Here is a 13,403-nt window from a genome sequence, read left to right as displayed (position 1 = left end):
GGTGACTTTCCTATGAAAGACTGCAAGAAAAAGCTACCACAAGGGCCATTGGAAGAGTATGAATGCAAAGAAAGAAATAATCAGCAGCTTTAGTCTCTTCTCCCTCCTGGAAAGAAAGGTTAGGAACATTGCGCTCTCTCTTTTTGGAACTACCCTTACTAGCAAAAGGCCCAGCTTTCATCTTTAGCTCTGTCATACTGGGCACAAACGGGAAATTTCTGCACTCAAACTTCCACGTTTGAACCCTAACCAAAATTTCCGATTCCTACTACTTAAAACAGAACTGAAGCCTCAAGCTGCCCTCAGTCGAGATGCCTGCCACCTGCCATTGGCTGTGACAGTAAGGGCACCCTTGGGAAAAGGGTTGTCCCCAGTCCCAACGTGACCAAAAGCAGGCAGGGAAGGTGGTGATTCCTCTTCCCCAGTACATCTATTTCATGGCTAAAATAAGCGAGCAAGCACAGGAGTTTGGAAAGCTGGAGAGAGACCGGGAGGATACAGGGGTTACGTGTAGGATGTGGTGAAGACTGGGAACACAAAAGGGACTTTGGGATGCACAATGAAAAAAAAAAAAAAAAGAGAGAGAGAGAAATGGGACAAAATGGAACAGAGATGCTAAGGAAAACCCAGTATGTGAAATAAAAAATAGAGACAAATTGTGTGGAACAGGAGCCTGGAGGCGTTACGGAGGCCGGGGCAAGGCAGAGGGTTAAAATGGCAGCTGCCTGTATTCCCAGACGGGCGGCAGGTAAGCCAAGTGCCTCACACACCGCCAACAGCCGTCCAAAAATTAACGTGTTTGAGGCTAGCACGGCTGGGAAGCAGGCAGCCTTCCACCCCTGGTCAGGGTCTTCGGTAAAGAATAAAAAGAATAAAACACCACTCGGGGGACGGGGACTCAGGAGGGCCCTGACTGACCTGGCCGCCCGGGGCCCCGCTGACAGGAGCCCGGCGGCGCCATGTGCGCCCCGGGGCAGGCAAGTTTTCGGTGGGAGCAGCCCCGAGTGGAGTTTGTGAGGAGATTTTTAAAGCTGGGAAACGAAAAGGGAAAGGCTCGGGGAGCGGGGTGCTGTGAAGGAGTGCCCGCGGGGTCCGGGCAGAGCCGGTGTGGGGCTGACAGGGGTGGGAAGGGCTCCTGTGGAGACGTGAGGAGGTAGTGCTGCGGCCGTCAGGGGGCTGCAGGGGAAGACGGAGGGGGGAAAAAAACAAAATTAAAAAACTGCCGGGGGTGGGCGTCGGGCGGCCGGGGCCGGAGGGAGGCTGCCCCGGGGGAAGGCGGGTGCGCGGTGAGGGACGCCGGGCGCTCACCTCGGTCCTCCAGCCCCTCGCTGAACTGCCCGCTCTCCCCGATCCGCAGCTGCTGCTGCTGCTGCTGCTGCTGCTGCTGCTGCTGCTGCTGCTGCTCCCGGGGGGGCAGCGCCGGGCTGCTCCCGGGGGGCTGCACGATGGCGGGGTCCGGGGTGCTGTCCAGGGCGGCTGCGGACGGCTCCATGGCTGGCGAGGAGGCGGCTGGCGAGCGGAGCGGCGAGGCGAGGAGCGAGAGGGAGCATCCAGCCCGGGTGCGAGCCCGGGGAGAGGAGGAGACAGACTCCGGCTCAGAGCATCAGGGAGCCGGGGCCAGGCGGCGAACAAACTCCTCCGGCTGCTCCCCGCGGCCGCCTCATCGCGAACCTCGGCGCTGCCGCCGCCGCCGGGGGGCAGGTGGGAGAGCGGTGCCGCCTCCCGGCGCTGCCCTTCCCCTCCCCGCCCCGGGGAGCGCCTTCGGAGGCGGCAGCAGCAGCGGCCGGCTCCGGGGACGGGACCGGGGATGGGACCGGGACCGGGGGGCAGCTGTGCCCCGTGCCGAGCGGCCTGTGAGGAGCCGCCGTCCCGCCGGGGTGTTGGGGAGGGGAGAGGTGGCGGCGCTCCCTCCCCTCAGGGCCGCCGGGGCTGGCTGAGGCTGAGGGAAGCCCCCCACAGCCCGCAGGGATCTCGGGCTTGAGGCGCTTGGCCTGTCGGGCTCCCCTCGCCATGCCGGGCTCTGCCTTCCCCCTGCGGGGTTTGGGGTGTCTTCGGAGGGCAGAGCCCCCCGTGGCCCCCTTAGGATGAGGGGCAAACGCTGCCCCCCGCTCCCGAGGTGCTGGTCCAGCAGGGGAGCAAGGCGCCATCCGCCCCTCTTGCCAGATTTGCAGGTGAATTTGCTCTCTCTCCATCCGCTATTGCCATTTTTCAGGACCACAAGCACCCCTCTCAGATCCCGCAGAGGTGAAATTTGGTCATGTTGACAGCTATTAGTTAATATTAGGCTAAAATCTGTCCCAAAACATACGGCGGTGTCATGGGGGTGCATGGGATTAGAGCTGGAGACTTGTTGGTGTCCACAGACACACACAGTTCTCTCGCTTGGCCTTCCTAGGGCCACAGAAAAACACTGGTGAAAAAAAAAAAAAAAAGAAAAAAAGGAAAAAAAAACACCTTAGGAGAACAGAAGTGGGGAAAAAATAGAGAATTTTACTGATAGATCTGTGCCAGAGCTGTTAGCTTCTTCCTCTCTGCTGGTTTCTAATGACTAAATAGAGAAGTGCAAATAAGGAAAAGCGTTTTCTGTGCTAGCACAGGCTCCCAGTTGCGTGCTCACTGGCATGCAGATAAATGTTGAAACTGCACTGTGCTCTGACTTGCATCTAGGAAAATACCAGAAGACAATTAGACACTGCAGCCCGGGTCCTCAGTTGGTACGTAAGCGTATAATCTCCATTTATGTTATATAAAGTTCAGGTTGCCTTTCTCTTTTGACAGGTTAGCAAATCTGGGGAGTATGGAAAGACCAGTGGGAAACCAATATTTATGCAAACCGAGGAACATGATTTTGTATGCTGTCAATCTTGCCTTAAAAAAGTTTTGTGACGATTTAGGAATACCTATTTGGGAATGGTTCATGAGCTAGTGAGCTGACTTAGTTTTAAGCAAATGCCTCAATGCTGTATGATAATCTTTTCAGCTGTATTTTAAAACATTGATTATCTTAAAAAGTAAATATAAGTAAACATTAAGGAAAGGTATATAAACTATAATTTTAGAAACTTATTGATGTTCAGGCCTTATAGAATGAAGATGGAATTCAACCTTATAGAATTGAGTTGGCTATCATGGTGAGAGGGACTGGTGTTTGCTTTTTACCTAATCTCATGATTCCTTCATGTATAGTCTACTGTGCATACTAAATGAAATATTTTTGAAGCCTTCTGCCTCTCACTTAAATTTGATCTTCACCCTTATCTATCTTACTGTGTTTGGTGATCTCAGGGCTTTTGCTCTTCTAATTGGATTGACATAAACGTGAATATAAACAATGCCTAAAGTATTTTTATCTTCCTTCATGTAATGGATGCAATATTGCGAAGTGTCTATTTGATGTTAATGTCAAAAGACATTCTCACTTGCATAAGCTAACACAAGTGAGTTATTCTGAGGGAAATGCTTTTTGGGGTTTGGGCTTAGCTGGGAGAGATTGGAAACTAGTAACTCCTGCAAATATATTTTTTTTCTTTATGGGCTGTTCATAGATATGAGATATAGATATGAGATATGAGAATGAAAAGTAGAAAATAGCTTTTGTTATTTGCTCAAAGTATTAGATTGCCACATCTCTGTAGCACTTATAATGTGTTTGTAAAGAAAAGAGAATCCTTACCTTTGAGTAGAACCAATTTTGTAACCTGATGAGAGACAAAGGATTGGGGCCAAATCACTTTTCAGCACCTGGCAGGGATACAAAACCTCTGAGTCAGATTTGGGAGTCATGCTCCCATGCAGAGTTTATCCATTGCAAGCCATGAAGAGTCCCTTGAAATTGCTGCAATGGATTTAATGCTGCCTAATACAACTACTGCAAGATTCTCTCTCTTCTAGGGAGATATGTCCATATCAAATGGATTCCAGCAGGATTCCTTGCATAAATGGAAAACAGACCACTGATTCGCATCGAATACTACTTCCTTTCTGTAAGTCTCTCTAAGTTACTCTAGCATTCTTATAACTTCCAGAAATCATCACAAGAGGAAAGTTCCTGGAGATTCCTAATTCTGTTTCTTTAAAAGGAGGTGAAAGAGGCAGGTTTCCAAATGACTTGGAAATGAAAGTAAAAATAATAACAATAATAATAATAAAAAAAAAAAAAGCTAGGATGACCTAACCAGAAATTTTCAACTTTAATATGTTCCGTTTTCTTTTTTTAGATGTTCTCAATTGCTGTTCTTGCATGAAACTGTCTGGTAGGGGCTGCAGCTGTCTCTATTTGTATAAATGCTATAGTGTTCAGGCTATAGAAAAGAATATGAGGCTTGTAAAGAATATTGGTGTTTCTTCTAAATTACTCTTTTCAGTGCTTTCAAACATGGCCTCATGAGAAGGGATGTACTCTGCCTGTAAGTAAATACAAATTCAAAACCTTCAGCTCCACAATGCAGAGTCTTTCAGATCAGACTATTATTTATATAAGCTGGCTATTGAGAAGCAGAAAGACTGCAACATCATAGAAGCTAGAAGCTGCTTTCTTTTCCAGCATTGCCTATAATTTCTCATGACACCTCTTTGACCCAAAGTATATTACATTGGATAAAGAGGTAAGGTTAGGGGTTTAAAGACCTGGGTCCTGTTTTCCATCCCTTTTGGACTTTTTGTGTAGCAAGTCTGTATGCAAAGTCAACTAAGAGAAAAAGACCTGGCCATAATCATTGTGTTATTATATGATATTATTTCTTGGCTTCTCAAATATCCCTTTGTTGGAGAGGAACCAGGAGAATCCCAAATCAATTAAAAACAAACAAACAAACAAAAAAATCAATGAAAAATCACTTCCCTGGGTTCAATCTAAATCAGCTGATGCCATCCCATGTTCTGTAGCTGCTGCAAGATTAACATCCACTTGCAGAACTTTCTTCCCTGCTGGAACTGCCTGTAATTTCCATAACATTTTGCCTTCCATAGAAAAGGTGGTTCCAAATTGGATGGAGGTCTCTTGCACCCCAGCAACCAATGATAATGAAGAAAACCTTGTTTTTCTTTATCCAGATTGTCTGTGTTCTGTTTTTGCTGAGGTTACTTGTGGTGGTGGTGGTGGTTCATTTGTTCCTTCTTCCTGCCCCTCCTCCTTCCTTCTACTGAATAAGTGAAAAATACCTATCAGATTTGTGATACTTCCTTCAGGCCCACTCTAACTCTTAGCAGTCACAGAAAAAAAAAATATATTTGACAAAGTTTGGATGAGGTCCATCATTTTACTCATTTCCAAGGTAGACATTCTCCTGGGGAAACAGCATTCTCTTGACAGTAGAGGAAGCTGTCGTCCTGTTATAGTCCCCTTGTTTCACTTAAACATTGTCATACTACCGTCAGCACCCACTATGGCATGATAAAGAGTAGCACAGTGCAAAGAGGCAGAAAGAACATGGTATTACCTCATTCTGCAGAGTGGAACCAATGGGTGGCAACAGGAAAACAGGTCCCGTTTCTTCTGTCAGATAGTGGTCACTGTGCGAGTGTAGAACATCTGTTATTCCTTGTCAGTCTCTGTAGGGTGAAATAAATCCATTTTCATTATAAGCACAGTTGGATGTGTTAGTATTATATGTTCATTTGTCATGCTGAAAATGAGAGGTACATCTATTCTAGACTTATATTTCCTTTTCTTTTTAGCACTACTTACAGGAACATTTTCACCTGAATTAGCAGAACACTGTGGTGCATTCAGAGACTCCGAAGAAGGAAGTTTGCTTGTTTTGATTGACATTAACTAGTCGATATTCCATATTGACCAGCATCTTGAGTGCAGCACTTAAGTTGAGAGCACTCTTGCATATTTGGGAAGAGCGTCAGCTGGCCCGGTGATTATGTTTTAGTATGTTTAAAGGCATAAGAGCAATACAATACTGTCACCATTAGCCAACTTGTTTGCAGGGTTGTGTTTCATACACATCTTAAATGGAAAAACTGCCTTTTTCTGGCAGCAAAATACTGTATTTGTCACTGACATTTTATTGCAGTATCAGGAGTGCTAGTGTAGGCCAGGATGGTTTATTAGTTTGGTCAGAGGCCTTATGACATTCAAAAGAAAACATTCACTTCGTACTTTCATCAGTTGGTATTTCATGGAACTCCAGCAGGAGGTAATCGCATCCCCATTCAGTTCCACAGGAGACACATCTGAAACAAAAACTAAGTACCAATCCAATTCCAAGTGGATGGGCAGACAACCATCCTGTAAAGGTCATCGCTATAGATAAAATTCACTGTTACTCCTCTAAGGCCAAGCTCTGAGACTGATTCATCCAAATACTTCTAAAGGCAAAGCCTTCAAGTAAGTGTTGGTATTTTTTAAACACTCAGTGCATGCCATACAACTACCATTTTGTGTCCATTGTGTGGGTGAGACAGTATGATTCTTTGCCATTTAGACATTTTCTCTAGCGAAACTAATATATGAAATACATCTCTAAAGTGATGAAATCCTCCAGATTCTGTATTTCACAGCCTTCTTATAACAAACCTGATCTTTTATTTTTATAGTCTCTTGACCGTCTTGTGCAGTATTGGCTTCCATAGTTTTGTTTTATGAGCAAATACAAATTAGTCTAAATTTTGTAGGATGTTTTTAACCGTTTCTTTTGTTTGCTTATTTTTTTTCATGTAGGTGGAGGAGGATACATATTTTCCTATTGTTTTATAGATCACTTGTAGTCCCACAGCATGTTCCACAGTCTACAGGATGAGAAATTCTATACTATGTTCTCTTAAATCTGTATATATACCTCTGAACCTAGCATTAGTCACCCTATTTTTTAATTTAAAATAATGCAATAATAATGATATTAGTACAACAATGGTACATTAATTTTTAAACTGCACAGCAGGGTTAAATTATTACCCAATGTATGGAGGTCACTTAGTGTTTTTCTCTTACAATGGGTTAAATAGAGTTTAAATTGAACTAATCTCTCTTCTTGGCATTTTTAGACTGAACATTAACTTGGGTCAAAAATAATCAGATTGTTATTTTGAGAAAAGGATATGATAATTTGGTATTTTTTCCTTCAGGCTATGAAAGAGTGCATATAATACTATTCCCAGGGGATACAGCTTGCAATGACCTTGGTAAGTAATTGATGACACCTCACATAAGCACCTACTCTTCCTCTATATGATGTTGCAGGATCATATTTGCAAAAAATGCCCAAGCGAGCTGGAGCCATGAGCATTAATAAATGCTATTGTGGCTTCAAAAGAGGAGTGAAACACTGTGCAAAATATGTCATCCTTAAGTGAGCAGATCATGAAGAAGATTCTGCACAATGGGCATTTCCCATCTTAAAACTTTTTAAAAACCGGTTTAGAATTAAAAATTAAATATAAATATGGGGAAACCAAAGGTTTACCCACAAAAACTAAACTTACTATTTTGTTTAGAGAAGCATAACATCATGCAAGATTGCATGCCTCTATTTTAAACAAATGTATTTAGCCTTATGCATTAAAAATATATTAAAAAATAAGAGTCATAATGACTACCTTGAATGTAAGGATTTCATGAGAAAAAGGGACTATTTGCATTTATTTATAGGATTTGTCTGTGTCAGAAGAAAGATGTGATGGGATTTATGCATAATGTTGTCCAACCCATACCTATTTGCTTTTCCAATCTTTTAAACTCTCTAAGCTGTGACTTGGATTAAAATCTTATTCTTTGGCAAGTAGCATCATCAACAGAAGAGTGATCTTCTTTTGCCTTGCTGTATATTTATTTTTTTTATCAGAAGATGATGTAGAAGTATTTGAGGAAATACATTTTTGTTAACCTGTAGCAAACTAACTATATGTATATTCCTTCCACTCTACTGGTAAGTAAAGACTCCACTTATGCTGTGAATTGTCTGATAAAATGTATATGACAATATTTTTGTATTGTTTTGAATAGCTAATCCACATTGTTTAGAGAGTTGGAAAAGAGTATCTTATCCTTTTCTTATGCCAAGTGAATTGCAACTAGGGTTCTGTGCATTTCCACTTGAGTACTTAGCCAGGATGATTGTAGAAAGTGTTTGAAAATAGAATGTTAGCCACAGCCAACATGAATGTTTTGTAAAAACATGTTCTTCTTCATAACCAGGAAACTACATTCATTCTATTGTGTGCCAGTTTTTTGTGTTTCTTTTTTTGTTGTTGTTGTTGTTTTTTATCTGTCCAGAGAGAGGCTTGACTGTTTAAATCATCTCACTCTTCTAGGTTTTGATGGTGATCAGTTTCCCAGGTACTTAGTCCACCTGTTGCCAGCTTACATTTCTTTTTTTTTTTTTTTTTTTTTTTTCCTGAGTGGTAGCAGAATTACTTTCCTGACTCCTGGCATGCAATTTGAGTTTGAATATTTCATTTCTATCACTGTAGGTAATATCATGAAATTCTTCAGATACTAATTTTAAGAATATTACTGGGTTAAGCAAAAATAATGCTGGCAGCATGTAGAGCAATTTTAATAGGATCCTTGCATCCTCGATTTTCTGGATATATTTATTTCTCATCCTCTTAGGTAAAAGGTTCAGTGGGCAATGGGAAAAATAGGAAACAGTGATTAAAATCCCCTTTATGATTTTAAGAACATGAATCACATAATTCACTGTATTATTCTAGTGAGAAGAAACAGGAGCTAGTGTTTTGTGGAATTGAAGACCAAAATTTTCTATTGTATTGCAGCTAAGCCATTTTTCATGTGCAGCAGTAGCAAAAGTGATGGATCTGTTTGATCTAGAGTGATGAAATGTGCTGTGAATATTGACATTTATCTATCCATACTGAATATCATCTGAATTTGTATAAGGTGACAGGGTAATTGGTTAATAAGCATACTAAAACATTTATATTACATTTAGCAGTGACATGGAGTTATGCATGGCTACCAGCATTTGCTAATTTTACAGGGAAGAGTAGCATCTTTAATAAGCTGAGTTCCAGTCACATTTTTCATTTTCTGCAAAGCTGTCAATGGTGCCCTAAAAATAATCAAGAGATGGTCGATCATACAGTAATATAGACAGCTTCTTCTCCGCCATCAAGACTACATGTACCTTCAATATCAGGGTTCAAAAACATTTCAACAGCCACAGATGTTTCACTTAATTTTCACATCGTGTTAGAAAATATGTATTTTAGGGTGTTTACATTACTTATAAAGTTTATGTACTTGGTTTCATTTTAATTTATCTATTGACTGTCACAGGTGTATGTGGGCTGTACAAATTAGGTACGTTTTACTTATAATTTTGGTCAATTTGAGGCAATATTTGTAAAAAAAATAAGTAATAGATTTTCCTAAACCAATTGTATTACATTTCCAAGTAATACACTCAGAAAGTGTAGCTGGGCAGACAGTCCTTCAAGAAGGGTTTGTATGTGCAACAGTACCTACTTTTTTCACCTGTTGGTTTAATTAAAAAAAAAAAAAAAGTCATTTCTTTGTACCAGGGTGTCTTTATTTCTTATAATCTGTTTTTGTTGTTGTTGTTGTTGTTGTTTTGTTGTTTTCTTTGGTGGTGGTGGTGGTTTTTTACATGTTTAAGATCTAAATGTATAATCTCTTATCAGGAGGTGCTAAGGTACAGCCCTTTTTATAGAATAACTTTTCAGGTTACATCAGCTTTGAACCTTACTTGGGTCAGAAATGATGACTTGTGTCATGTGGGAAACAATTTCTTTGCCAAAAGTTTGAAATTCTGAAAAGATCAGCTTGCAGAAGGAAAAAAATAGCAATAGCACTCAATTTTGTTTTTCATCTCGGTGCCCAAAAGAACCTCAGATTCCCTTTAAGTTCTATAAATGTAATTATTCGAGACTCAACTCATGGCTTATAAAAAAAAATGTAATTGCTGTCTTGCTAATGCAATGTATCAGCACTGTGTCTTGTCCCACTGGCTGGTGAATCACAGATTGGGCTGATAAACTGAATTTAGGAAGTACAACTCCCAAAGAGGCAGTTAACAATGGCAGGATGCTGCAAGTTCAGGAAATGCAGCCTTGGCTGTAGGGCAGCATTGGTAAGGGGGCATTTGTCTGAGGTTTGAACCTCAGACATGAGGCTTGACTGTTCTGCCTGGCACTGTAGGCAGATGTCTACATCACTTGAGGCTCCAAAATGTGTTGTACTTCTTCAGTAGAACTGCTTCTTTGTCATCCCATCCTTAAAAACCTTTACCTTGGTATTGTTTTCAAAACTAAAGGGGAAATATAAGCAGAATCATCAGAATAGATAACCTGGGACAATGGCCACAAGCTGTGGCTTGAGAGGTTCAGAAAGGACATCCAAAATATTCTTCACTGTGATGTTAGAGCAGCACTTGAACAGCTTACTGAGAGACATGGTGGAGTCTTCCTCCCTGGAGAATTTCTAAATTCAACTGGGAAAAAAGCCACAGGTAACCACATCTGACTTGGTATAGGCGTGCTGATAGTCCTCAGAGATGTGAGTTGAAGTGAATGATCCCACTGGGTCCCTCGTGTCCGAATTTGTAGGATTCTGTCAATAAAACATCAGGGGCTATGTAACTGTAAGGTTTTACCTAGTAAATGATAAATTAAGCAATATCAAAATAGGTTGACACAACATGTGCAGAGGATAAGAGGCAGCGTTAACTCAGGCCTCTGAGCAAGTTAATTCGCCAATAAATGGCAGGTGCTATGTTTTTGTGAAGGAAAAGAGTCTAATGGCTTTCTTCCCTTGGATTGTGTCTTTCCTGTTGGCTTTGGAAAGGCTATTAATGGAGCATATTACTTATCTGGTACAAATAGCCTCTGTCGACCACTTAGTCTACTCTGATCTTTTTATGACAAGCCTATTTCCTTTAGATTGTATAAATTTGATTTTTAGGCTCTTTTTTCACTGTCTTAATTCTGACTTGTATCTGTTTATGGGCACTGAAAAGTGACCTCATAGTTCTGAAGATGATGTTCTTCATTCTAAAACTCTCCAGAATTACAGGTAGTTTTGGCTGATGTATCAGTAAACTTCTTTGAATTGCCTCCTTTACCAGATGATTTGGGTGTCATTCTGTTGATCAAAAAAATCAACCCCTATGTAAAATTAAAATGGAAAAGAAAATCAAGAGGCTTCCAAGGTCTATTACATATCCTACAATCATTGTAAATACAAGTTCACTGGGATTAAGATTTGTGTTTCTTGCCTGTGGGGATAAAATGTCTTTGGAATATATTTAAATTTGGTAAAGATCTTTTATCATGGAGGTTTTGAAAATTAAGTTATAGTTCTTCTGCCTTAAGTTTAATTCAGTATTAAAACTGTCAAGTAGTTGCAACACTGATTAGACTTACATTTCATGGGATATGTAGACAGACTTGTTGCCTCTATACTTGTTGATTTTTCCACTAGATGGCATTATGCATTAACTGCAAGTTAATTTATAAACTTCCCTATAATTGAATGTGCTAAAGACTTTAAAAACAAGAAATGATCTATAGTGCTTACTCCTATCCTATGCAAGAGGGAAAGAACTGTGGCTTAAAAATCACTTGACCTACTTCTACCTAAGAGTAAGCCAATCCATCCTTAATGCATCAAATATAGATTTGCTCAAAGCAATAAAGGAAGTGAGCCATGGCAACAATATCTGATCCTGTGTGCTGTGCACTTTTTAGAATAAAACTCTTCCAACCTTTTCTGCATTTAACATTTGAAGAGTGACTTCAGTGCTGCAAATTGCTTCCTTTCTGGCTACATGGCTTCAGCTGAAGTAATAGGAAGAATCCTAAGTAAAGGCAGAAGATTGCTTTTAAATAGAGAGTCTTATAGGAGACTTTGTTTTCTATTTAGTAGGTAATTCAGGCAAGCTTATCAGAATAATTTATCACTGCAAGTGTAAATATAGGTAAGCTGTTGTTGCCTTCACCTAAGTAAAATGAACTATTAGTGACCCCTTACACTGCACAATTAGATGCTGCTCAAGAGCGAGGTTTCTAAAACAGAAGGTCCTAACTAGCAAAGCACCATCTGCAGTAGAACAAAGGTCAAACACCTTCAAAAGAAGATTTTTGCTTTAATTCTAAAATTTGTGGTGATTAGGCAAGGAGCAAGCAGCTCTCCCAACAGCAAGAAGAAGGCAAGGGCAAGGATTTGGTATGTGAGAAGCAAGGATGCAGCACTAGTGGTGCAGGGAGAGGAGAGGAAATGAAACAGGCAGGTAGCAAAGCCAGTGATGGAGGAAAAAAGGAACCATGAGGGTGAAGAATGTGGTGACAGGAAGGCCCAAATTTTTATGCCAAGCTTGCTAATTTTTTGTGTGTGTCAGTGTGTGTAGGCACATGGGTATTAGTTTTAAATCCATGATATGGGGGAAAAGATAGCTAGGTGGTCCTCTGGTTTTAACTTGTCTTCCATAACTACAGATGGGATTCTCAAAAGAGTGCTTATCATATTGCTGATCGGATATGTATTGTCCAGGGTGCAGTTCTCTGTTCTCATTCTGTTTTCTGAGGTTATTTATATCTTGATTTGTTATGTAGAATATGAGAGATTCCAGGCTGGAAATGGGCACGTTATTTTATTGTGATGGTGCATGTTACTGTCTATGGAATCTTAAATAATATGTAAAAGGGGGTCTAGAATACAAACTGAGATGAACCAGTTTGGTTGAGCTGGGCCAAAAATGGAAAATCATCCAAGGCCAAGAAAACCCTAAATATGAGCTTAGTATTAAACAGGTCTCTTAAATTTTCCTGGTAATGAAGCATGGAGTAGGAAAATACTTTTTTAATTTATTTTTTTTTTTAACAACTTGCATTTAAGGTTGTCTCTGAATTGGGCTTCTGTGAAGAGTACCTACCAGTGTCTGTTGTAAAAAAGTATCAGAATAATTGCCCTAAATTCAGACAGTTAAGCTATTTATGTTTTCTACTCAAAGCTTTATTTCACTTGTGGTAGCCCCTGAGTTTTAATAAAGTATAGTTTTAATTGCTGTATGCAGTGCATGGTATAGATAATGCAATTTATGATTCTTTGCCTTAGCAGTGTTTATAGTTTGTACTTGCCTGTGATGGTCAATGTGATTCAACGCTTCAGTGACACTGATGTAAAACATGTCACGGTACCTGCTTTCTACCACACTGTTATTAAGCCTTTGGAAGCTCAGATCAGCAGGTTGGGCATCAGGAAGTTTTGTATAGGCATCTGTCTTTTTTCCAACAGTAACTCTTTCTTTCTTCATCCTCCAGCTCATGTTGCAGAGGCCAGGATCTGCTGATAGGTACATCATGGTATGATGGAGACTGTAGCACAAGTGAATGCTGGTGGTAGCGTCTGTCATCTGCTGTCATACCAAGGTAGGGGATCATTTATTTTATTTCAGCTGGTTCAGGCTCACTCTGTG

At 40.9% G+C, this 13,403-nt stretch overlaps 2 protein-coding genes across 5 annotated transcripts in view; one reads left to right on the top strand and one right to left on the bottom strand.

The window, feature by feature from the left end:
- The window catches only part of TMEM163 (transmembrane protein 163), a 95,373-nt gene extending 93,683 nt beyond the window's left edge, over positions 1 to 1,690 (bottom strand). For both annotated transcript variants that reach the window (XM_032189645.1, XM_032189646.1), the window contains exon 1: positions 1,309 to 1,690. In XM_032189645.1, the coding sequence (XP_032045536.1) occupies positions 1,309 to 1,492 (184 nt within the window). In that variant the 5' untranslated portion in view covers positions 1,493 to 1,690. The remainder of the gene's footprint in view (positions 1 to 1,308) is intronic.
- A 454-nt stretch (positions 1,691 to 2,144) lies between these two features.
- The window catches only part of ACMSD (aminocarboxymuconate semialdehyde decarboxylase), a 45,304-nt gene continuing 34,045 nt past the window's right edge, over positions 2,145 to 13,403 (top strand). The window contains exons 1-6 of one of the 3 annotated variants that reach the window (XM_032189642.1): positions 2,145 to 2,171; positions 2,668 to 2,714; positions 3,892 to 3,983; positions 6,167 to 6,337; positions 7,075 to 7,131; positions 13,249 to 13,356. In XM_032189642.1, coding sequence (XP_032045533.1) covers positions 13,293 to 13,356 — 64 coding nt within the window. In that variant the 5' untranslated portion in view covers positions 2,145 to 2,171; positions 2,668 to 2,714; positions 3,892 to 3,983; ... (1 more) ...; positions 7,075 to 7,131; positions 13,249 to 13,292. Of the gene's footprint in view, positions 2,172 to 2,667; positions 2,715 to 3,802; positions 3,984 to 6,166; positions 6,338 to 7,074; positions 7,132 to 13,248; positions 13,357 to 13,403 lie in introns of those variants that run through there. The other 2 variants (XM_032189643.1, XM_032189644.1) reach the window with 2 other exon arrangements.

Source organism: Aythya fuligula, chromosome 6 (assembly GCF_009819795.1).
Source record: "Aythya fuligula isolate bAytFul2 chromosome 6, bAytFul2.pri, whole genome shotgun sequence".
Lineage (NCBI taxonomy): Eukaryota > Metazoa > Chordata > Aves > Anseriformes > Anatidae > Aythya > Aythya fuligula.
This window is presented reverse-complemented; position numbering and strand designations above follow the sequence as displayed.